Below are 25,854 nucleotides of genomic sequence, written 5' to 3'. Positions count from 1 at the left end.
CTTGTGTCTCCTTCATCAGGAGGTTTTCCACCGTGGAGCACCGCGCAAAGAGCCTGGCAGGTTCCTCATATGTAGCAGTCCCAGAGGAGAGTACTTTCCTGCAGCTCCTGCTCACTGAGCTGGGGCTTTCAGACTCAGGCAAGAATTATGTTACCCTCAGAGATGACTGTCTTTACCGTCCACGGTCACCAGCCCTGGAGCTGCATGTGGATGGACCTGGAAAAGGAATACTTTGGCCTGTGTTGACTGTCTCGCAAGGGCCTCTCATTCTGGCTTGCCTGCCTTTAGTGGATGTCCCTCCTGATCCGCGGCCACCTCTGGCCAGTTTGCTGTCAGTCTCACAGGGTCTCACACTTCTGGCAGGCCTACAGACTTTTCTCCTTGGCTCAGGGAGTAAGCCTGATAGTGAAGGGCTTGGCTCTCGTCTGGCAATGTTGCCTTCGGTCCTCTTGCAGGTTTGTCCACTTGGCACACCCCTTGATGTCCCCCTACCAGGGACACCTGCTACACCCACAGCGCCCACTTCTGCTGGAACTCAGAAACAGCCAGCCTGGAAGACAGGACTACACCGAGGTCGAGCTGTGGTTAACATTGGACTGATAGAAACAGTGCGGTCCATGCAGTATGGTAATCGAAGCAGACAGGACCTCTGGGATGTTTATGGCACTGTGACATGCAAAGTAAGTTCACAATGTAAATAAAAGTGATTGATGTTATAACTTCTGGAAATAATTTATTTAGGATTATTCTACATTTCTACCCTTCTTTCAACAGTGTGAAGTGGAGGGGGTGCTCCCAAATGTGACAGTGACTCTATCACTGCCACCAAATGGTTCTCCACTGCAGGACATCCTGGTCCATCCCTGTGTGACATCTCTGGATTCTAGTATCCTGACTGCCAGCAGTGTGGATAATTATGATGGCTCAGCTTTCTCCGGGCCATACAAGTTTCCCTTTTCCCCTCCTCTAGAGCCCTTCAGACTATGCAGCTATACTTCTGAGGTATGCATAGAAATTCCTTGCAGATATGTTTTCATTTTGTACATTTCTTCTAAAGTCTTAATTTCTCACCAGGTTCCTGTTCCACCCATACTTGGTTCATACCAACTAAAGGAAGAGGAGAACCAGCTTCGCGTGTCAGTAACCCTCAAACTTCATGAGAGTATAAAGAACAGTTTTGAGTTCTGTAATGCTCACCTGCCATTCTTTAACAGGTAAACTGCACAAAGTTCAAAATCATTATTTCCTCGTGCATTTTTGTTTATAGAAAACTCTTCTAAATGTTTTTAAATCTAATTTAGGAGAGTTATAGTCCCTTGCCTGTGTGTGAGAGACTATTAAACAAACTGCATTGTATTTCATTGCACTGTGTTCTGTAACCAAGGTAAAAAAAAAAAAAAAAAAAAAAAAAAGCTTCAACAGCAAGTCTCAGACTTGAAATTATTGTGCCTGCCAAGTTTTTGTGGAACTCTAATGTCTTTGATCCGATTTGATTGATTGTCTGCATACTGCCTCTGTGTGCACTGTGCAGGGATCAAATGGGTGTTGTAGATATGAAGTTGAGCTCTGGACAGTTGGATGTTTCAAAAGAGAAAAACCTGCTTGTCTGGATCCTGGGTAAGCGTTATGCTTCAGACTGTTCCTATAAGAAACAAAATCACTTTCACTGCATCTGCATACTTAAAAAGAAATGGATGACTATTTTATTCTCAATGATATGTAGGGCAAAAGTTCCCAAAGTCTCGTGAGGTTACGATGGAGGGTAAGATCAGCTTTTCTGGACCAACACCAGGACCTTCTGACCCACTCTGCACAAAACTTACTGCTTACGTCAAAGTAAGTTATTATGTTTTATAATTACCAGTAGCCAAGGATCGTCACACATACTTTACATTATGGTCTTCATGTACTACTCACATTAATGTGAGATGAGATAAAAAGATCATCCAGTGGCTTTTTTCTTCACAGTTGCATTTCAAAGTGCCTGACATGACGTTGTCTGGGTGTTATGTTGACCAGCATTCGGTGCAGGTTTATTCTTCTGCCAAGCCACGGATTGTAACATGTAAGCTTACAGTAAAAAGTTTTTGTCAAAATATTTGTTGCCTGTCTCTTGGGTGACCCTGACAACTGTGTCTGTCCTGCCCTCAGCCCGAGAACTTCAGTCCAAAGAGTACTACATATGGAATTCAACAGGTACAGCTCCAGTATCCTCTGGACAGATGATGATGTAGCATGGATTCACAAAGAGGGGCTTTGTGGACACTGCACTGTGTATTAATGAGACTGAAAATACTGTAATGCACACACAGTGACGTACGGTCCTCGGTCAGCTGAAAGTAAATAATTTTGACCCAGTTAAATTATTTTTGTGGTGCCCTGTTTTACAGGAGAATTATTATCTATTATCTACTCACATGTGCAAAGGTACTTCACAATATGCAAAAATCAACTGGATTACTGCTTTTAAAGAACTACCTGCACCTGCAGTTCAACTTCTTTTATCCCCCAGTCTTCAGTCTGCCTCAGATATATCCCATTGCAGACACAAGGGCCACCCCTTGCTCTGACAGTCGCACTTCAGTGACTCTCCATCAGCCGGATAATTAGCAGCTGGGGCCTTGTCATCAGCTGTTGTAGGCCTGGAGTAGAGGGGCGGCTGGACTGTGAAAGGGAAGCCTGATTCGGCCAGTGTCTTGGCGACAAAAGCTTCTCTTTTGAGCTGGCAGGAGTCCACACCCATACCAATCACTGGCCCCCACCTCTTTTGACCTCAGCTTTGCCCTGTCAACTAGTAGCTAGCTGAAACACAAACTCTCCAGCCTGACTGTGATTGAGCGCTGACCCTCGGGCCCTTCGAGACTTGAAAGCTGTCGGTCTCATTCTGTGAGCAGGACCTGTCTAATTGGTGAAAAAGTCACAAGGATGGTAACTGTTGGGTTGCCTCTCGAGGTTGCAGAGGAGGTGTTTTAACTAATTTATTGTACACCCTATAGTAAAGAATTTTGATCTTTTATTGATGTAACACAATCATCAGAGTAGCCCTCTATTTATGCTTCGATGCACAGATAAAACGGCTCAAATCTGCGTTTGCTTCCAAATGCTTCCCTCAGTTTATCAGCACATTACCTGAACTATGCATGTAACATTCTACTACACAAGCTCCACCTCTGTGCATTAAGTTGAATGAATAACTAGCCGATGAAGGGTTAAACCAGAGGAGATTGTGTCCCAACTATTCCACAGCAGCCAGACTCCTCTGAGTGGCCTCATTGTCTGCCATTGGCCTCTTGTGCCCCTTGCTGGTCCAAATGCTACATTCTCACGTGGATTTCCACTCAGAAGGCTGACCATGACCAATCCTCTGTCAATTGGAACCAATTGCTCACACGGCATCCTTCACCTTCTTTTTATGTAGCAGTATGGAGTGGCAGACACCGAGACCTCTCGGCTCTCCCCCTCCACGATGATTTGGCTTTAAGGCCCAGTGTGTGTGGTTAGCGAACTGGAAAAGGAGAAGGTTTTTTTTTTTTGAAGAGTTGGGCCACTCTAAATCTCCTCAGTGTCGCAATATGTGGTCAGTCTGGCTCCTCAAGTCTGCAGTTAGTGGCCTCTCACTGGCAGACTTTGCTTTGTTGATTGAATAGCTTGCTAAGTAGATGGACTCATTTAATGTGTTGCTCTGCTCCAGTGCCTTCTGTCCATACCTCTGGGCATTCAGCTGAATTGTTTCTCATTGTTCACTTATTTAATATGTGTTTACTCTTCCATACATGCATACAAGATTTACACTTTTGTCCTGTAATAATCAAAATAAAAATCATGTGGGCCAAACGCAGCATTTTGGATTGTTACAAATCATTTAAAACATCATGAAGTTTGGATACTAAAATGTTTTTTCACACCCACAAAAGAATTTGCAATTAAATGCCAAAAAATGTTTTCCACTTCTCTGTGGATGTTTGAATTACTGTGTGTCCCTCAGCCCAATAATGACACCCAGTGGCAGATTACAATAAAAGTCACATTAGCATGTATTTATGTCTTTAATACATTTAATAAAGTACATTTCTTCTGTTTAAATAGTTCTACTCCACCACTGCAAGATTATCACTGCTGATTCAATTCCTCCTGCTTTGTAGTGTTCATTTAACATGCTGTGCTTGAGGACCAAGCAATTGAAAGCTTCTGTTGCTCCAGGTGTTTGGTAGGAGTCCAGTTCCTCTCAGCCAGTCTAAGTCTGCTTAGAGTTGGCCTCAGAGAAGCCACTTCATAAATAATGGTAGAATTACCAGTTTCCTGTTTTCAGTCTGAGTGTGCAGTTGCTTTTAAATAACAGAATATATTTGCAGACTGAAAGTTTTGGGGGGGTTGCGCTAATTTTTATCCCAAATGTCTAATAATGGACCAGAAGCCTCAAAGCAAGTTGATTTGAATCTCTTTGAGCTAAATAGTTCATTTTTGGATGTTTGTTGTCAGTATTGCAGGGAGGCTAAATGAGCGTCAATGTCCCAGCATAAACAGCAGTTTTTCTCACATCATCGCATTTCTTTCACCAATAGAGGGCGCCATAAACTCAGTCATGAAAGCCAGAACATGCAGTAGCTTCCAAACATCAAAACTTTCATCATATTGTTAAAAGTTGGTTCCAGAACACACATGGCAACTTTGTTATCATTTCTGAAAACTGAAATTTGGTATGATAGCTTAAAGATCCTGCTTCTTCTTCTTATCCTGCCTATCTGACCGTTTCATCCTGTGACCTCTGTGCACTTCAGCTCTCTGCACCAGTTTCTCTTCAGTTGTCCACAGTTTTCTATTTTGTTTTGCTGTTTTCAAAAACATCTGCCATGTCCAGTTTGTTGTGTGGTTCTTTCCTTTAGTCTGTGCTACATCATGAACTCTGTCTTCTTTGACTGTATGGTCTAACTTGCGTTGTAGCTGTTTTTCTGGACAAGTTACACTTCACAACCAAAGGAAGGGAGAGATATTGGCTCCAGAAGGCAGCCGGGGTTCCCATTTCTTGTGGTCTCATTCCAAAAGATGTCCCTCTTAGTGGGTCTTCTCACGAGTTTCAGCTTCTGGATGCCTTCTGCATTTGGATCTCCATCGAAAAGGACAAATAAAAGAAGGCAAGTTAGGTTGGAATACACCACATTCAAACAGAGTATGTATTAGATCAACAATTTCCAAGCCTACCGTTAAATGTGTAGACTGTAGCTTATGTCTTCTCTGCTGCCTGACGATTTAGAGGTGAGCTTGAGAGGCAGCTCTCTGAACCTCCAGAAACCTGCCCTAGAAAGGGTTAAATAAACTGGATATTGAAATCAACTAAGGTCATTTACTCCAGCACTGTAGTGAATTATAATAATGAGCTATTTGTACTTTACTGAAATATTTCTAGTTTGTTCTGCTGCATACTTCTGCTTCACTGCCAGGAAAATTCCTATAATGTCTCTACTACTTATGTGGTATTAAATGCTCGGTATTTTCATATTGAGGTAAAGATATTTCTAATTAAAGGAACTGACCCATCAGTTTTTGTTGTAATTGGTGATTTGTAGGTGATGGAAGAGTGGATGCTGGGTTTAAAGCCAAACACTCTAAAAAAAAAAGTCACACAATTGTGGAGTCTATGCTTTTATTTGTTTCTGCAAGTTTGCATCTCCTGGTGGGAGCTTTTCTGTTCTCTGTAGCCTGAAAATAGATCCCGTTGAGGGCCAGTCATGGCTGTAGACCACCCCACTTTCCACTCTACTGGCACTTTAATCAGATCCACTGGGAGACAAGAGGAAAGGCTCAGACTCACAGCTGCCTCTCTCTCCCTCCTTTCCCATCCACCCCATTTTTCTCCTCTCTCCAACTCGCACTTAAGCACCGTTGCACACTGTTAGTAAAAATGTATGATTTGAATTATTGATGCTAAAGATGCACTTCACCTCTTCCATACTTTGTCAAGATGCTTTACCTGAATTACTTTGCTCGTGCTTTCTTGGCCGGTTGTAAAAAACCGGTGGACATCCCCATCTGTGAGGTCCCTGTCCTACAAAAAAACCATCAAAATTCCTTATTGGAATTGTTTGACATAGCATGAAGGTGACAGTGGGTTAGCAGTGATATTTTATTTTTTTTTATTTTTTTTTATTACAGTGGCAATTTGATTGGCAGTGCTTGTATGGCCAATTTGAAGGGCCAGCAGTTGCAGTGCCTGAGGAGAGATAATGACGGGATGTCTGGGTAATAATCACAACCAGTCAGAAACAATAATGCAGAATGATGTCTCCCAGAGTCCCAGCGCAGATGTGAAATGTTTTAAAAATGAACCAGGCAGCACGACTAGTCTGTTTTAGTTAAATATATTAGGCAGCTAATTTTGCCAAGCTAACCCAAGGTCTTCTGGGTGGAGGAGAATGAATGATGCTTAAATTGTCACTTCATTTTGATAGAAAGTTCCTGAAAGCGTGGGTCTTACAGCACGCAGACACAAAATCAGTATCACACAGTAACACATAGTGATGAGTAACAAAACAAATAAATCATAACTGGGAATGAAATTTGGCGCAGACTGACCTGAAAGCAAAGAAAGAGTTATTTCCTGCTTCAGTGGAGGAAAGGTTGTTCTTTTCTCTCCCACAGATCCTGGTGGCAGCTCCACAGCGTGTGGCAGAACAGGGACTGTCCATTGTGGTTTTGGCTTCTGAGTCTTTTCTTGCAAAATATTACATGGGCCCACTTTATGCAATCCTGGTCTGGAGTGTGTAGAGCCCATTGTCCTGCTGTCTGTCCAAGAAGCTGACACTTGCAAAATACTTCTCGGTCCAAGCTATATATGTAAAGTTTAATAGTTACAATATCTGTCTTAAAGTTGGGTGTTACTAATGACCTCAGTCACATGATGGCTCTGTGAGCGTAGATCCACTTGTATTAATATTTCTGTTCCTTTTTGCCCTGTCCTATAAAAATGTCAGTAACTTCACTTTTAAAGGAGTCTTTTCAATTTGCATCATTTGCTTCAGCTGCTTCCAAGCAAACCCAGTGGTCTTCACATCTTCAGCGCCTTTCAAACTTATGATTTGTCCTGGAGCGTTGTTGTGTGGCGCCCAAGTAAAAATGCAATAACACTTTTGGAAGAAGTGGTTAAAAGAGTAGGTGTACACTCCATCCCAACCTGACTTTCACATTATAATGAGCTAGGTTTCTATGGCAACTCTCCCTACAGGTTACTTTGTAACTCATAAGTTAATGCTTGAAAGAGTCTGTTATTTTCCTGCACCCTCTTTGCTATCTGAAAGCCCAGAGGGGAGCAGAGAGGGAGCCAGGTTTGTTGGGAAATTGTTTTCTGACTGAAAAATATGACTCCAGTAGAGCTCATAAAAGCACCGGGGTAGGAAAAAACTGTTACAGTCGTGGTTCTTATTACACTGCATACAGGAGTTGTTGTGCATTTTTTTCTGTGCTTGGTAATATTTGGTATTTTTTTAAAGATTGGTATTGTTTTTGTTATCATGCTAGCAGCATGGATCTAGGGATGGCAGTCCCAGTCTAACAGTGTGTTGGTATACTGCTTTCACCTGACCGAAATATTGTGTCAAACAACTACCCAGTGTGATTTTGCAAAGCCACTTGTGGTACCCAATTTCATGATTATAGCGCCACCTTGAGATGGATAGATGTTTAAATAAAAGGTATTGCTAAAATATCTTAGCAATCAATGACAGCAGGTGCCCGTGTCCAGTGGCTGCTAAACGAGCCCAAATCATCACCCCTCTACCACCGTGCTTGACAGCTGGTATGAGGTGTTTGAGCTGATATGCTGCGTTTCTTTTTTGCCAAATGTGGCGCTGTCCATTATCACCGAACTCCTCCACTTCGGTCTAGTCTGTCCAAATTGTCCAGTTGTTCCAGAAGTCTTGTGGTTTGTTCAGATGTAACCTAAGCCATGCGACCAGGATTTCTCCTGGCAAACCTTCTAAACAAGCCATACTCGTTCATTGTTTCTCTAATTATACTGCAATGAACCTTAATATTTAACATGCTAATCGAGGCCTGTAAACTCTTAGATGTAGCTCTTGTATCCTCGGATGATTGTCGAATTGTATTGATGCACACCTGAATGCTCCATACCAGCAAAACTGCCAAAACTTCTGCTTTGATAGAGGTGCTCACACTTGCTGATGATCAAACAACCAAGTGCATGTGAATAGCAGCACCTGACTGCTACTTACCCTCTTATTTTCTATAGAAGCATTACAGGTGTTTTCACAGGACAGCATATAGTCGTACTTTTTTAAACATGACTGTATGTATTTTACAAAATACTCTTTCTGCAGCTAGAGATTATAAAAGATCCCTCTGATTAATGTGTTTTATCAGTTTCTAGCTGGATACCAGTGACCATTATGAAAGTACGATTTGAACATTGCCTTTTTTCCTTTTGCTTCTTCGACATCATTTATTTTAATATGTTAAAATGCCACCACAGTTGTTTAGCTGAAACCGTCATCTCAGCAAATGCTTCATTAGAGGTTTCGACTCACTGACTGTGCTCCAACATAACAGCACTGTAGTGTGACTCTTGGGATTGTCTGTTTTCCAGACAGTGCTACTGATGATCTCAGTAGCACTGTTTGGAAAAAAAAAATGTTTCTCACCATGTTATGAGATATTAAAAAAAAATCACAGTGACAAGATCATAGCATATGCTGTGTGGGAAACCATGTCCCCTGAGCTTTGACCATTGTTAGACATTTTCACCATTAATTGTGTGTATCTGTGAAAAAGGAAAAATTACAGTTGACTGTCAGTTTTCTGTGTATTGTGTATTTGTGTGTGAGAAAGCGAAGAACAGCACTGAAAAGCATCGTAATTCTCAAAGAGAAGAATCATCACTGCTGAATCAGAGCAACACACAGAATACTAATACTGAATGAATCACACCACTTAATTTTGCTAAAAATACTTGTCCATGAGCAGTTAATGGTCAAAGGGACAACAGTCTGCTTTAGTTCATTCTCATAGGCTTGTTTCCATCTTTATAGACTAGCTTGACTAATATTATATATTCAGTAAATAATTTGTAATGGCAGAGGAGATTCGGTTAAATAAAAAATGTTTTAATATTATTCTACTGATAATGTGATTCAGGGTGCTGAGTCCTTTAATGTTTTTACATTTATTTGTCTCAAATACTTAAATATACAGTCAGTTTGTCAGTTCTAAAATATTAGTCTAATATTAATACCAAAAATGTGTCCTCATGTCAGAGCTTTGCTTAGAAACAGTGGAGCTGTTGCTTTGCTCTTTGGGATGTGAAGCTTTTCCAGCACCATTATCTGTATATAAATGTATATGAATGTTTTTCGGTAATTCAGGCAATAAAGTTCTAAAGCTAGAAGTTTTTACAAAATATTAGAAATACATACATGTGATCCTCAGTTAGATGAGGAATATGCAGCTTTTTGTGGGTTTTAAGCCTTTTATTACAAAATCAAAAGATCCTGTACATTAAGCATAGTATAACTGTCATTCTTCTATATAACGCTATTCAGTAAGATTTAAAATTATTACTCTTGTTGATACAGATCTAAATAAATATCATAAATATGTGTAAGACTGAGCCAAACTGGCCCTGCTGATAGTTATATTCACAGAATACAGTCTGCAGAGCATCTCAAGGGGGAGCCAGTCAGCTCTTGGTTTGGGTGCGTGCGAGGGATGGAGCGCGGGAAGTATTTCAAGAAAGTAAATAACACTTTCAGCTCAAGTTGCATGATCCATAAATGTTTTCAGTTTCCCCTGTTGTTGTGAAGTGATAGAAACAGTACGTCTCCAGAGTGAAGTCTGAAGTTCAAGACGTTACTGCCTCACTTCCTGATAGATGAGTCCACATGGACTGAGCGTCCCACAACACCTCCAGTGTGGGCTCTGGAGAAATTTGGGGTTTCCAGACTGGTTAACGGAGGTCACTATCAGAGCACGTCATGCCAAGGGAATGGAGACGGTGCCGTTTGCGCGACTGCGGCTTCGAGTGTGGGTGCTGGAGTCTGTGAGCTCCTCGCCGTGGTCCTCTGACTTTTTGTCTGCAATGGTGGCCAAGAAACGCAGAGTGACTGAATCCCATTCCTCTGGCAGCAGCATGAGCAGGAAACCCAGGCAGATGATGCAAGTGGCAGCCAGTCGCACCACACTGAAGATCACCTCATGTTTCAAAAGATCTACAGCTAGAGTGAGAGGGGAATAAATATGGGCGGGAACAAAAGAGGGAGCCAGAGAGCAGGATGGGGATAGAGAGTGTGAAGGATGGGGGAGAACCACAATCAAATCGAGATTAATTACATAAAGTAAGATAAACCACAGGACAGTGCGGCTGTAGGGGGATTAGTGTAACAAATGCAGCTTATAATCAGCACAAGCAATCCACTTTATCCTCTGTGTCTTTGCGGTCTGGAGCCCTGGGACAGGTTCCCGTAACCCACTGACCTTCATACAGACCGTTAAGGAAAAGAACTTGTCTGCAGGCATTTGTGTTGCCTTGGGAATCTGATCCTCCCTTAGCAAGAGGATGGTTGCAGGATCTGTCGAGGCACACTGATGATTGGGTTTCCAGGACAAAAGAGGCAGACTTGCTGTGTAATCTCTTTGCTACAGTGGCCCTAAATGCTGACCTCTCAATACAGCGCCACAGTATGTGTGGCCGTTTACTCCATTTTTTACAATCATATTATTTTACATTGAAATGATCAGTGAATGACAAATAGAAACCTCACCTGCATTTCCCGGCACACTGAGCAGTGTCCCTATAGAGATCAGAATGGGGTAAGTCAGTACCACACCAACATGGACCAGGATGTTGAACACTGCAAAAGAAACAGAAGACATTTAAGGTAAACATGAGGATGAGTGACAATTTTGAGGGCATTAGGTAAAATCTTGATAATCTTGGTTCTGCTGAAAAAATAAAGCACAAATATTTCAGACTGCTGATCACACAATAATTAATAATAAGACATTTTTTGTTATCGTTTGTTATAGTTCAAACAATCTGGGAACCCATTAGATAGTTATCTGACCTAGCCACTGGGGATGGCGGCCAATATTTTGTAGCTTCTGGTCTTGCCAGGTTATCTGGAAAGTGGATAATGGAGGTCCATTTAACACTTCCTCCCACTCGCCATTATATATGAATACACATATATTTCAAAAAGCTAATAAAAAGCTAAATTGTTGTCAGTCGATAGCTAAGGTTCCATTACTGGGGCTAAAAGCAGACAACAAACGGAAACCGGAAAATTTCCGATACTTAAAATAATGCCCTTTGCCTACAGATCCTACATCCATATTCAGACAATATAAACATCATATCCACCGAGTGACTGATGGTAATTATTATAAATTAATCCCTATAGTTATACTAAAAGCCTTAAAATGATCCAAAATGGTTTGTACATGTGGATGAAACCATCCGGTGTATATGCACTCTCACCCAGCCACAGTCCTGCCAGTCCACACATGTATCCCCACGGCAGTGAGGAGAGTGAGCCCCAGTGCTCTACCCTTGTGAAATACAGGATGAGGGGCACACAGGAGATGAAGATGAGGTTGAAAAAGCCCATGGTGGAAAGAAAATGAGCCACTTCTCCAAGGTTGGCGCTGCCTAGGAACATCTTGAACAGCACCTGGATGGTGAGGAAACAAAGCTAGAGTTGACATGATGCAATCAAAAATCAAGCATAGCTCAGACTGGAACGGGCTTATGAGGAAGTCTGACCTTATAAAGAGCTGAAGTTGAGGCTGAGCCCACAGCCAATGCCACACCCACAAAGGAATCACCATGGAAACCGTCAGCATAAGCCATCATGACAATACCTGTGATGGCCATTATGGCAGCCACAATCTGCACATAGAGACATAGATGACACATTTTGAAGTAGTAAAAGCTTGTGTTAAACTGGTAATAAACAATCTCCTTCTTGTTTTCATACAGACCCGAACACCCATGAACCGGTCCTTGAGGACAATCCATGAGAGGAGAAAAACAAAAGCTTTGTGGCAACAGTAGAGGGCAGAGACATCAGTGGCGGTCAGTTTCTTCAAGGCTAAGAGGTACAGGTAGTTGGTCAGTGTCCACAGGATTGAGAAGGGTGCTGTCCTCTTTACAAAAAGCTTAAGAGTCATTCCATCCTCCCCAAAGAGCTTGCTGCACTCCCTGTTAGAGAAAAACACCAGTAAAGTCTTCTGAATGGAAATGCTTCATTGTTGGAAGACTGTGTTTAGAGAATGGACACGATGGTTGTTTGGCTCTCACAGGTTTGAGGGTGGTTTAATACTGGTTCCAACTCACCAACAAACAAAGCCTCCTGGGGCTGCTATTGAAGCTCTTGAGGTAAAATGATAATAGATAGGAACATCCTTAGATATCACATTCAGCTAACTGTGTTTTTAAGTCTTTTTAAAAGAAGGTTTACCTGAATTTCTGGATGGGGGTCTGCTTCTCCCGTGTGGTGACTACATGTCCCGAGTAGTAGATGGGGAAGATGAGGATGTTCCAGTTGCTGCTGAACCAGGAGATGAAGAAGGGACAGGAGAATGACTGGAAGGTCAGCTTCACCACCTGAGTGGTACCCACCCAGGAGGAGGAAACACACAGCACCATCAGCAAACCACCCAGCACCTTCAGAGCCGTGTTGGTGCACATATGGAAGGACTGGCTCTCCATACTGGTTTCACTTCCTGGTGTCTCTGCGTGAGACTCCGAGCCATCCTCTCCTGATGAGAGTCAAGAAGGGAGGAGAAAAATGAAAGGAAATCCACAGCTAGATCAGATTTCATCTGAATAATTTTGATTAGTATAATGTCACAGAGTTTAATCTTAGCAACTTTTGTATTTTTTGCACCACTATATATAGACTTCAGTGCTGCCTGCATTGTGGCTTCCTGACTGGGTTCCAGCACATGGGCTTCATTGATCAGTTGCCCTTAGTGATCACTACCTCAGTTTGCCTTTCTTGCTGTGGTGGCACAATTGAGGCTCCCTTTAAAATGCATTGGGTTAGCATGGTGCATGCTGCACATGCCATAAATAGCTTGGTTGCCTCATGATGCAGCATGTACTGTACTCCCTTTGCAGCCAGATGTGCACAGAAACCGGATGCCGAGAGAGCAAAAGTAAACCTAACCACATGACAGTCAACATGAAAGTCAGGCCAACCTTGGTGCTCATGGGACACTGTTCATGTATCACTGCTATGAAAAGGAATTTACTGGAACTTTACTGGAACATCCAAATTGCAAAGGTTAAATGATACGTATGGCCCAGTGCCTTTATGGATGATCAGAGAAAGCAAAGTGGGATGTGTGCGAGCTCAGATCCGTTCTTTACCTCTCAACAGTGTGATCAATTTACACCAGGGCAGGAATAAAAGATGACATGTGCTGGCTGTTTGCTGCCTGTGCTGTTTGCTAGATCAGCACCTAAAGCTCTGCCATTTCCACCACAGACACCAGAGCCCTGCAGACACACTAGAACTTGTAGCAGTAGTAGCTCTCCTCTACACAACATCTCAGGGGTGCTCGTTATTGCATGCGATAGTCTTCTGTTTGTTATCTGCAAAGAGACCTCAGCAGGATGTCAAGCAATGGGAGCACAAGTCTGTGACGTGTACTGGAAGTGGATTGTACCAACAAGTGCAGTAAATAATCCTTTCTTACATCCAAAGAAGCTGTAACACAGTGTGTGGAGTGCAAACTCTTTGATCAAACAGCCATTTTCTTAGTAGGACAGCTGGTAGAAGTTTAGTTTTTGTAAAGTTCCTTATGTGATCAGATGCCAGTATGTGTTTTAAAATCGATTCCTTCTTTTTACAGGACGCAAACAGAGGAATACGTCACCAAACTTTGAAAGTAAGTTGCTGAGTAACTTCATAAAACAATCCAAAGTCTTGCCAAACGTAGTATATATCCTTTATAAGTGCATGAGATCATCGCTGGCACTCAGTGGCTGAAAAACTGCCCAAGAGATTATAAAATTGCAGATTGGAAACAGTCATTACTGGCAGCCGTCTTCAATCAGTTCAAGGATAGAAGTAAAAAATAAGAACATAAAAATGCTCCTTTGCAATTAAAAGTCCTGCATTTAAGATCGTATCAGTGTATTATCCTCTAAATGTACTTAGCATCACATGAAAGGAAGCACTCTGAAGAAAATTGGTTTCCTGAAACTGAGTATCAGTATCAACTTTTGCATTAGTGATACATCAGTGCATTTTGTAGACAGTTTTAACTGAACTTTATATGCATTATACTTTGTTTTCCTTTAAAGATTTCAGTTCACTGCAGAAAAACATGATAAATGGGGTGAGAAAGAAGAAAAAAACATGTTTTTCAATACTCAGTACACTAAAACACAAAGTAATGATTTTAAGTAAAATGTAACTACAATAAATAAAAGAAAAATATATGCCAGTCAAATTTCATTTGACCTGGTTCCATTAAATTTAACATTTCAAATCGTAAAATTTACACGTAATCAAAATATTAAAGTCAGCATTAGGGAACAAATATTTTTTGAGTGTAGTTGTCTCTAGGCAGGCTAGTTGTGCTTTAGGGTACAGGTAATGGGGAATTTAACAAATATATATTTTTTACAGTAATACAGTTTTATTCCAGCCTGGGCCTCAAAAAATTATTTAGATGAAACCAAATGAGTATTTTAAAAGAAAAAAAAAAAAGCATTCCTCATTATAGACAAATAACTTGTTTTTCATCTGCAAAGCACCAGTGAGCTTTCTGGTTAATGTATTGGTGTAAAAAAAACAAATGAAAAAACTGTGGAATGAGGCATTTTACACATTTAGCATAAAATGGAAACACCCGAGTAAAGTAGCTCCAATAAAGCTCACGTAAATGTATTTTCCAACACTGCATTGCTGCAGCACTGACCGTCTGTCCACAGTGCAGAGTGGAAAATTCCCTCTTCAGTGACCACTTACACTTTAAAGGCTTTTACGAGCCTTCAAAGTGCAAAAGAAAAATATTATTTAGCACCCAAAAATTAAAAAGTAATAATGAGTTCAACTTGTACACCCCCACCACAAAAATTGCTCATTGGAGAACCCCACTTCAGGGGATGTGTTAAAGTTAAAAAGCTCACCATCGATACAGTTTAGTGTCTGCAGGATCATCGAGGGATTTCATTTAATTGCATTCTGTCACAGCAAGGGTTCTTAATCAAACTAATGAACCTGGTGGTTGCTAAGTGGAAAAAACTGAGATCAGATATTTCTGCAATAGAGAAGCAGCTCTTTTATTTATTTTTATTTATTTATTTTTTTTTTACTTTAGGTCTGTTTTTCTTCATCCACACAGCAGGATGGTTTGTGTTTCACAGCACCGACAAAACCTAAAGCTTTTAGTGTCGGATGCAAGCTTTTCTGTCCTGAGGTAAAAGCCACAACAGGCTCATCTGATGCCAAGACGCAGTAATATTATAACTCTACTATTCCCCTGTCTCATAAAAGTTGCTCCCATTGCCAAAATTGTATTCTCATAGCAGACAGTATTATTGCTGACAAATATTGGTGGTAAAATTTTGCAAAGGAAACAATAATCTCTGCTAAACGCTGGCTGACAACACAGTACTGCAGGAGTGAAGGTAAATTCAGTCCAATTCAGGGTAAGTTTTATGAAAAGCTAAAATTTAAGGTTAGTAGTGTTAATTATTCATGATGAATAATTAGTTACTTAGCGCTGGGGTGGGTTTTTTTTAAAATGAGTGATGATCAGTTTTGGTGTTTTGGTAGGTAAAATGTGATTGGATAAAAGAATGAATACATGCACAAAGATTAAAATCTACAAGTCAGGATAAAATGAACAGTGTGTTAAATGTAACCCAAGAAAAGCAAATTTCCTCATGTCAAAGAAGCATCCACTGATACTCGGGATAAAAAAGTGTAATATTTTGAGGTTTTTTATAGTTTTATAAGTTAAACGCACAGTAGCTTATATCAGTTCAGACATAGAGTCAGAGTATTTGGAAGTGCTAGAACACTTCATTGCAGAAAACCCAGTGCTGCATAGCATCAGTCACCACTGGCACCCATTTATCCATTCATCGTGACGCAGTATGCTTCTCGAACCTCACTTTTCAATCCATTTTCTCCTTTATCGCCACCACTGATGTTGCTTGGCAGTGATTGATGGAGGCCCGTTGAATCCAATAAGAGGCTCATAGTCTTGTCTGCAGTTTTTAGCCAGCTTAGCACAGGTCAAAACGCATTAAGTCTTTATCTAAATTAGGCCTGAAGATGAGACATGGATATCATGATGCTGATGAAAAGTTGATTAGTGGCATCACAGTAATCTCTGTTTACAGAGTTAAAGGTGGGGGGCTAAAATGTTCAATCAGATGAGGGGGAACAACAACAGGCCCGCTACCATGCTTTACACACTCCATTACCATTACAATTACACTGCTACCAGGAGGCTGAAATATTAGAAAATGTGTTTTTACAGTATTCAAATTCAAACAGTTTTTAGATTCAAAGGCTGCTCTCATGTAAATGCAGCACAGATATAATTTGGAAACGTCCATATTTATTAAAATCTCAATATTTCCTATGAAGACGCATAGACTCTACATGGCACTTTGGTGTATTTGATGCCTTGTAGGAAACAAAATGTCACTTGTGACCCTGAAAATAAAAGTTAAGCACTTTGTCTTATCTTATTTTGCTATTTACACACACAACGCATACAGTATACTCCAATACAGTATAAATGGCATCTTATGTCTCTTTGGATCTTTCAGTTTACCTTCAGAGTTAGGGCAGGTCAGGACCTGAGTGCTGTATGAGCTGAGAGGAGCCACTCGGGCTGAGTGCTTCTTCATCCTCCACTGGGGGCACCACACACTGTCCTCCCCTGGAAGTAGTGTGTATGTGAGTTTAGAAGTGTTGCTTGGCTGCTGCTGCAAGCTCAGCAGCTCCTTCAGCTCGCTCCGTGCATCCTCAGACTCCCGACTCCTCCGCTTCTTCTTCACACTCTTGACTGCCTCCTCCTCCTCCTCCTCCTCCTCCTCTTCCTAGGTCTCTGTCAACTCTTCAGTCTCCTTCCAGCACTCCAAGTCCTGACTCTCTGTTCCTCTCTAGCCCAGCACGTCTGTATAGTGCCACAGCTCAGTGGCGATAGCTTAGTGGAAGTGTAGCGAAGTGGAGACCCTACAGTTGCTCTATCATGCCGTGATCCAGCTCTGCCAGTGTCTCCAAGGGAGACTGAGCTTCAAGTGTGTGTGGCATGGCGCAATCACTCCCCTCATCTCTTTCTATCCTCCCCCTCCTCTTTTCGTGTCTGTCTCGCTCACTTTTCCCTCCTCTTCCTTTGCTCCGCAAATCAGCAGCTTTGTTTGGAAGGTAACCAAGCAGCTCAGGCTAATTTATGCTGCGCTAGCTGTGCCCCCTCTTTTCCTCCTCCCCTCGCTTTTCTACCTGACCAGGCTCTCCTCTCTTCTTCCATCCCTCTTTTTCTTTAATCTCCCTCCCTGTACAAACTCTTGTCCTCTGTCTTGCAATGCCTCTCTTTCCTTGGCACCTCTCGTGCTCTTGGCTACCCCTTGAGAGTCAGATTATTAGTAGACCTCTCTCAGTCTTGTTGCCTCAAACCCTGCAACATTAATCAATTGAGCGACGATATGAAAAAGGCAAAAACCATGTGCATACTACACAAGAATACATGACAATCCCAGAGATTTAAATCCTGTTGTGCACAGAGGTCATTTTAGTTCTCACAGAGGGAAAATAGGCCTTTTTACCAACGTAATTCACACTCCACTACTAAATGTTTGCACTTTATTATTGCACGGTACTCATGCGTTATTTCCATATTCAACACACACACTTCATAAAATAGAGAATATGCAAAACACGTTCAAACCTTGAGAAAAAGAAACAACTACTTTCAAATCTTTCAGTTTATTTAAGTTTTTATCATTTACTTGTTTGCTTATTTATTTGTTTATTACAGTGGTGTACTGTCAAACTGAATTGCCCATTGCATGATACATAAAGTTCTCTGAATCTGAGTTATTTAAAGCAGAATACATTACGAGTTAGTAAAACAATCGTTTACAGTGTTCTGTATCTGTTTCCTTAAATGAAGAATCACACCGGTTATCTGTTGCTGACTTGGAAGGAAGTCAAGAGCTCCCCTGTTAGTCTCATAATTTCATGCACCTAAGAACTCAGGTTAAGCAAAGCAGAGGTACTTGCCCTCTGTATCGTTCCATTGTACCAAATTTACTTGAAGGCAGAAGGTAAGAAAAGACTCTACATAACACAGATCACCAAGATACGGTGGGCCGGAGAGGTCAATAGCATTACAACGTAAGAAAAGACCAGCAACTACAGAAGCTCTACAAAAACACAGCAGAAATAGAAAAAAAAAAACCCCTCACGAATCACAACAGAAGTGTGTTTTGTGTATTATATGAATCACATTGTTAAAACACACATTACTGTTTCCTTTTTCTCCCTTACAACACAGATGAATCCACAGCGTCTTTTAAGTGCGTCTCAGTGCGATCCTTCCCGTGTTTTGGTTTCTGTCACTTCCAAAGCTTCTAAGTTTGTATTATGTTTGACCTCTCAGGGCCACCATACCACCTTAACAAATGTCCATTTATGATAAATCATAATAAATGGTTCTGTAAAAAAATAAATAAATCCATAATCACTGTAAGCGCTTTTGATAAGAATTTCTTTATTTATGTAGAAATTTCTGTGCAGGATGTTAGCTGTTTATTTATTTATTATATGCTGGTACTTTAACGAAGAATTTTAATATTTTATCCGTCACTGCTGCACAGTCGAGGGAAACCCTCATCAGCAGCTATGTTGATGATCGGAATAGAGTTTGTGAGTCAGGCTCAGGATTATAGTCAATCGGGAGTTTCCATTTCAAGGAAAGCCATGCAGCTATCCAATCTGATGCTGTGGTTTATCTACCTGAAGATTTAATGGACCTAAATATCACTCTGGCCTCTACGTCAACAACATATCAATGCCAAAGTATATGCGGTCAGACACATGAGGCGATGCAGCCAGTAACATAATATTACTATGAAATCTTACAGTAAAATCTGAATTGGAGAAGCAAGAACAGGAGCAATGTGACCTGAGAAACAGGAAACAGGGGAAACACTCAGTACAGTAACTGCAATGTGATTTTTGCCTAAGTTGGCTGGCTGTGAATACTGAAAGCTATTTGCAGCATGTCTGCTCCAGGATTTCAAATGCTGATCAGCCAAAGATCTGGCAAAGCTACAAAGGGCATAACAGATCAGAGTATTTGTTGTGCATTCTTCAGGCTGCGAGAGAACAGAAAACAGCACAGTTATTGTTTGGCTGTTTGTTGCAAGTGAAAAAGACACACTGAAAATTTGGGGCCACGTTCCAGTAACATTATGGTAATTCATCTGTTAGAGTTCAACACTTTGAAAAAAGCACTTCTCTGCTGTCATTTTTTAGGATGATGCCGTGACGCAGGCACATTTACTCCCTGGGGTCACCCAGTTAAAGAATGAGTGTAACAAGAATACTAATGCTTTAAATTATGCAACCAGAATCAGCATTGTTTTAATATGTTTGCACATTTAATGTGTGACAAGCAGGACTGAATAGCGTAATCCAGGGACAAGCTGGAGGGTTAAATGTAAAAATAGACCTGCCGATGAGAGGAGCCAACACCTAGACACCGAGGGGACAGAAGAGCGACCCAGTCAGCAAATCCTGGGATTCGAATCAGTATCGGATTAAGAGAAATACCTGGAGAGCGGTCACTATAGGAGGCCACAGTTCAATCTCAAATATTGGACTAACAACTCTAAGTTTTAAGAAGATTATTGCTTTCTCTATCCTGCGTTACTACACTGTTCAGCCTTCATCTAACTTTGGATGCTTTCTTTTTTGTTACATCTGTAACTGATAGGAGGAAAGTTACTGATCATTTTACTGAGCATTTTATTCTACAATTCAAGCAAACCACAGATGAACTTCAATCATTCAATAACCCTCTAACTAAGAAAGAAAGAAAGACAGAAAAAATACTAATAATGATCCCTTTTTAGAGTAGCTAATAAAATGGAAAGTGTGTCTATATAACAAAATGGTCTGCAAGCATAACTGATCAAAGCACAATATACCACAGCATCCTCCCTCTTTACCTCCATAGCAACACCGAGTCTCCTGTGCACACTGACGCACTCGACCCATTCAGGCTCTTTTGTCATTCAGATTAACTAATGCTCGACAGTTTGCAGTAGACGGGTCTTTGTCTTTAGCACCTCTCTGTTACTCATCACATCTCAACAAGGTCCAGGAGCAAAGACGACGAGCACAGGGTGCTAATTTTAGCTGAAAAACCTCTGAACAAATTTCAGGTGTGTATCCAGACACGGTACCTCACCAACTCAAGGTACTGAGAACATTTGAAGATGAGGACATCTAGTGGTAAATATGATTGGCTGCATTACAGATGGGACAGGAACACTGGAAAAAACCTCTTAAAGAGACAATTTTCTCCACGCTTTAAAGGGTTGAGTCACTCACATTTCTGCACTATACAGTCAAAATTATGGTGATTTTTAAAATTGAAACAATAACAAAGTACATTTTAAAATACTAACATCAGTGTGTGTTAAACTAGGCCCAGTTACCATTCACAATTAATAGGATTTGTCCTTCTGAGCCAACTGAACAAAGCAAGGATATGGCTATTACTGTGAGTTTGGGTTTTTTTTGGTTTGTTTGTTTGTTTGCTTTGTTTTATTATATTTTGTTGTTTTCACTGCCTTAAATATTGAAAACCTACACGAGTGTTAATGTTCTTCTATTTTAAGTAAATCGAGCTTGTTTGTAATGAACTGTGTCACCCCCACAAAACAGACAGCCAGACCCATGCTGCTTTCTTCTCTTGTTTGTGCTCTATCACTAAATCCAATAAACAAGTAAAATGCACAGACATCCCATACCTGTGGTGTATGGCCATTTGACTGTGGAAACTGTGGATATGCCTGATTAATAACAGCACAGATACTGACTTTACTAAGTAGATCAGTTTGGGAATTTAATAACACTTTGTCAGTGTAATAAAATATGGCTTGGTCATTATTTCTGGGGTTTGTTTTGTTGGTCCAGTTCACAAACAAATAATCCCAATGACTTTCTAAAAATGCTGGAAACATTTTTACAGCTGGTATCTTATTACTTTTATTAAATGTGAAAGGTTTATTGACGTTATTAGATTTAAAGACCACAAGAGGGCAATGTTTGGCTGCAGCTCATACCTCAGCGTAGCAGCAATGCACGCACACACACATACTCCCTTCCCATATTATGTAATGTTACTTTGCATGACAGCAGTTGGCTGTAATTTATATGCTCCTTTATTTCTTACTGATCACTCAAAGGGCTTTTACACTGCAGCCATTAACCCACTCACACAGTGACAGATGCATCCAGAGCAGCTGGGGTTCAAGTGTCTTTGTGGGCGATAATCTCTGCGATTGCCCCAAGATACTTGCAAAACAAAGTTCCTAACCATAAATTGCTGAGATGAGCTAAAAAAAATCTCTTTTTTTTTTTTTTTTCAATTTTATCACCTGACATGGGCTGCAATACTACAACACCAAGTGTACAGTCGCACAAGAATAGGTCAGCACTACTGTAACTCTCATGGAGAAATATTGCACCCATTACTCCCAGGTTAGTTCTGTGCTTTCGCAGGAGCATTGAGGACTAACAGCACTCCAGGAGTCATTCAGGCAAAGCTCATATCCCATTCGTTGGCCTGGCTATAAATAGCACAGAGTGAGCAGGCATGGGAACGGGACGGTCCAAAATAAGTATGTGCACATACAGAATGTTTGAGGAAGAAAAGGGATATTCATCTAGTGTGAACGCTGTCTGGTTTTAAAACACACACACACACACACACACACACACACACACACACACACACACACACACACACACACACACACACACACACACACACACACACACACACACACACACACACACACACACACACACACACACAGGCATGTATAGATTCACAATCATCATCTGTCTTCTTTCCTTATGTTTCTAGACTTTGTCTGTGGACAGAAGTAGACATAAAAACACACTGCTCTGTGATAAATGGTTGCCTTTCCTGCCCTTCCTCTATACAATTTCCTTCTGAGTGCTCAGGTGTGCCCCTGCTTCACTGTGACGCCTGCAGTGAAAAGGATATAGGTCCAGTACTGAGTGGGACTTCAACTACAAGTACCTGCAATTTCTCTTTCACCGTACCTATTTACCCAGCGGGGAGCGCACACGCACTACACACTTTTTCTAAATTACCACCTCAAAAAAGACACCCAGCAAATTACAGTAATGTTTTCCAGGAGGTGCTGAGGAAGCATTTGCCTCACACACCATTGTTCTGTTAGAATTTAATCGATTCCATTACAGCTTCTCTCTGGAGCAGGCGTTCATAGCTGTGCATCCATGTAAGTAGCGGATCAAGAAATATTGCACCTTGCTTGTTTGGAAAAGCATTTACTTTTTCCCTCTCACATTCTGTCACCGCATGCAGCCATTGTGTCATGACTGTACCGTATGCATTAGAGTCCGGACCCCGTCTCCAAATGTGGTCCACAATTCCCCTCAGAGGCATCTTCTAATTCACCACAGATGGCAAGTGGCAATACAAACAAACTGGCAACAAGATCTTACTAAATATATCATTACGCCATAGGCTTGGCAGGACAAGCCTTCTGTTCTATTTAGGTGCTCCTTTGTCTTATCCTTTATGGAGAATGATACTCACCAGCTTGAGGGACATGTGATTCAAAGTGTAAACAAACCACAGTACTTGAGTGCAATGCTTTCAGGCAGCAAGACGCAGCAAAGAAAGAGACTTTGCGAAGAATTAGCAGGATGATGATGTGCAAATCAAATTTAGTCAGATTAGCAACTGCGTGTTTAAGAGCTGTAAACAGGAAAAACACTGACAAGCTGCACTGGAGAGCAGCTTCTATGGACTTTCATTCATTTGATGGATGGATGGAAAAAAAACAGGGGAAACAGATCTATCTAAAAAAATGGGAAATGTCTTTCAGGTCAAAAACACCTTCTGACTGATGCACTTTTATAACCTTGGTACGGCTCTTGCAATCCACACCTGCTCCCTATATTTCAAATAATATCACAGACAGCACCCCATCTTTCATTTTCACAAGTACAGAATATGATAGACAATAAAATAACAGGCTCAAGCCTGCAAAAACTGGAAACCAGAGCTTCACCAGATACTGATCTTCATTGTTTAATTTGATGATTATTTTTCTTTTTTCTTTCTTTTTTTGCAGAAATAGATGAAGAATAATTTAGCCTGTGTTGTCAGAAAATAATGAAAATGCCTACTGTTCTTCATGTTGGCATTTTTACTTAAAAATAGCTAAAACGATCCTTCAATAATCAGAAAAAAACTCTTTTTACTGGCCAATCAGTAATCAACAACAGCACCTTATCATCTCATCCTTCTGCGATATTGATGTATCAGAACATTTGCACCATTTAAAAACTAGAAGTGAATATCAATGATGCCAGTGCTACTTCAAGCTTCTAAAATACAAAATACTAAAATACTTTACTTTTTTACTTTATTTATTAGAGCCAGTCATTCAGTACTGGTTACACAACTCTGGTGCTGTCTCAGAGGCTTTGAGCTGTTCAATCTGTTTTCAATTGAAAGTTTGGACTACTCCTGATTAATCAGGTGTTCTTTCAATAGATTAATCCAGACACGTAGATACATTCTCAAGTAAAATGTGTGATTGCGTTCATGGTTAATCTACTGCAACTGACACCCCTGATAAACAGGAGGCGGTTAATGAAAGACAGGCTCATTTCGCTTTTTCTTTCCGCAGCTTCTATCTAAAAAGCCATTGAGATGCTCTGAGCTGATCTGAAAGGGCCTCAGCTGGAACTGTTCTTGATTGAATGAGACCCTATCAGCATGGCGGTATTTCCTTTGAGATTTCAAATAGATTTGTCACCGTATATCACAGAGCAGGGAAGCCATAACATTGAGAGCACATCGTTTTCCTGCATGTGTATTTAAGTCAGGAATTTATGTTTGAACTTTTATGTAGCAGCCAGAGGGAGATGTTAGGGAGCCGCTGTTGCGTGCCCAATTTAATTGAGGTTAAGGGTCTCAGCATCTGAATGTCAAGACACTCACATATAAAGGCCTGATGACCAGCTGCATTTTGGTGAATTTATTCAACGGGAAAAAATCCCTTTAAAAGATAAACGACATAATATCGTAGTGGTTAGGGCAATTATGCAACACAAAGGTGAATCTGTGCCTGCTCCGGTGCTTTAGGCCTTGTCAAATCCTCCTCCTCTCACCTCACTTCATTACTATAGAGCCATTTATGATAGCACTGATTGGCTTTTCAAAGAGCTTAGTGCTTTTCTCCCCACTTTTCTCTCTCATAATCTCGCTGCCAATGGCAACACTCGAACAAAACTGGAGGGCAAGTTTTCTAAAGATCATCCCTGAACAAAGTGCACCATCAGCTCTCTTCTCCAATCACAGCCATTGTCTCAATGTCAGCAAATTCAGAGCAATGCCTGACACAAATCAAAACCTCTTTGACAAGAAGAAAATTATAGAGAAGCTTAGCTAACACATACCCGCACTGCCGTATTTGAAGCATACCAGGAGATAGCTGGTAATATTCCCATCCATCACAGGAGAAGCTGTGGGATTTTCAATAAACAATTGATTGGGAGTGACTGTTCACAGACTTCGCCAATGTGGGGAATGCTCAATAGCTGGCAACATTAGAGTACAGTTCAAGCAGTCACTTAACTGCATGGCTCTTTGCTGTGGAACTGCATTGTCTCGTAGCGCTAGATTTGGTTTGTATGCCTCTCTCTGCCCCCTTACCCCCACCTCCCCCTCTCTAACACAGTGCCTAAGAGATGGAAGGGCCAGCTCATCACCCACCCTCCAGCTGACAGTGGTAGAGATGGACACTCTGCTGCTCCTTAACAGCCATAATTAAAATCCAGTTTTCATTAACCAATTTTGCACAAGGCCTAATTAGAATTAAAAAGATTTGGCAATTGTACACTGTTTCTTCCAAACACCGAATTACAAGCATTTTTGCTTTTGGCAGCTATAACATGCTTTGATAGGCAGCACCGTTTTCCCACAGTCTTTAATTTACGCAGTATCGCACTTGCCTAATAAATGCGTGAACCTGTCACATCAACAAATGACCACATCAGACTACTTTCTTTTTCTTTTCTTTTTTTTTCTGGCATCTTTTCACTCACTTCTATGACTGGAGTATCCCGGGTTGTAGCCGTAGTAGCCGGTGATCCTCAGAATCCGGTCCTCAATGTCGTGCAGTCCGTTGGCTGTCACTTTGGGGCTGCTGTCCGTGAAGACAACGCAGCTGCCACCGGTCGGCGTCGACTTGCCCGGCAAGTGTGTGCTCTTCAGGGGCTCCAGCCGAATACAAGGCTGGTCTCCACTCTCTAAAACACTCTCGGTGCTCATCATTGTAGGTCAGAGCGGGAGGAGATGAGATGAGACCGGGGACGAGCCTTGATAACCATGCGAGAGACCTCCGGGGCTGCATCAACAATTAGCAGCAAGAGGAAGGCATCCAGACCCACATCCACATTCCTTCAGTGATGCTCTCGGACGCAGAGCAAGGTTATCAAACTCAAGCAGCCTCGCAGCCGTGAAACACCAGGGGGCGTGTCACTACTATCACATGCGTTTTTATGCGTGTTCAAT

The 25,854-nt window shown here is 41.3% G+C and overlaps 2 protein-coding genes across 6 annotated transcripts in view; one reads left to right on the top strand and one right to left on the bottom strand.

Moving 5' to 3' along the window:
- Positions 1 to 3,197, top strand: part of ap5m1 (adaptor related protein complex 5 subunit mu 1) — a 3,633-nt gene extending 436 nt beyond the window's left edge. The window contains exons 3-9 of the mRNA XM_005476966.4: positions 20 to 680; positions 775 to 1,002; positions 1,075 to 1,214; positions 1,532 to 1,617; positions 1,724 to 1,836; positions 1,969 to 2,065; positions 2,152 to 3,197. Of these exons, the coding sequence (XP_005477023.1) occupies positions 20 to 680; positions 775 to 1,002; positions 1,075 to 1,214; positions 1,532 to 1,617; positions 1,724 to 1,836; positions 1,969 to 2,065; positions 2,152 to 2,234 (1,408 nt within the window). The 3' untranslated portion in view covers positions 2,235 to 3,197. The remainder of the gene's footprint in view (positions 1 to 19; positions 681 to 774; positions 1,003 to 1,074; positions 1,215 to 1,531; positions 1,618 to 1,723; positions 1,837 to 1,968; positions 2,066 to 2,151) is intronic.
- slc35f4 (solute carrier family 35 member F4) lies at positions 3,136 to 25,854 on the bottom strand. 5 transcript variants are annotated; one of them, XM_025900844.1, is made up of 10 exons: positions 25,386 to 25,854; positions 12,465 to 12,765; positions 11,986 to 12,205; positions 11,768 to 11,893; positions 11,483 to 11,675; positions 10,767 to 10,856; positions 6,571 to 10,220; positions 5,969 to 6,043; positions 5,200 to 5,887; positions 3,136 to 5,104 (listed from the first exon to the last, which is right to left on the bottom strand). In XM_025900844.1, the coding sequence occupies exons 1-7, from the start codon at positions 25,612 to 25,614 to the stop codon at positions 9,979 to 9,981; spliced, it is 1,401 nt and encodes a 466-aa protein (XP_025756629.1). In that variant the 5' UTR covers positions 25,615 to 25,854; the 3' UTR covers positions 3,136 to 5,104; positions 5,200 to 5,887; positions 5,969 to 6,043; positions 6,571 to 9,978. The 5 variants fall into 5 exon arrangements, with proteins under 5 accessions (XP_025756629.1, XP_025756627.1, XP_025756628.1 ...); XM_025900842.1 differs by having other exon boundaries at positions 3,136 to 5,295; XM_025900843.1 differs by lacking the exon at positions 5,969 to 6,043 and having other exon boundaries at positions 5,200 to 5,295.

Source organism: Oreochromis niloticus, linkage group LG19 (assembly GCF_001858045.2).
Source record: "Oreochromis niloticus isolate F11D_XX linkage group LG19, O_niloticus_UMD_NMBU, whole genome shotgun sequence".
NCBI classification, from domain to species: Eukaryota; Metazoa; Chordata; class Actinopteri; order Cichliformes; family Cichlidae; genus Oreochromis; species Oreochromis niloticus.
This window is presented reverse-complemented; position numbering and strand designations above follow the sequence as displayed.

Bases quoted from the DNA above. Each gene is read 5' to 3' on its own strand.
- slc35f4 (XM_025900844.1), bottom strand. From the start codon at position 25,614: ATGATGAGCACCGAGAGTGTTTTAGAGAGTGGAGACCAGCCTTGTATT. The intron at 11,894-11,985 runs GTCTGTATGAAA...CTCTATGTGCAG, and splicing joins ACCGGTTCATGGGTGTTCGG to ATTGTGGCTGCCATAATGGC. The intron at 10,857-11,482 runs GTGAGAGTGCAT...TTTCTTTTGCAG, and splicing joins ACTGGCAGGACTGTGGCTGG to TGTTCAACATCCTGGTCCAT.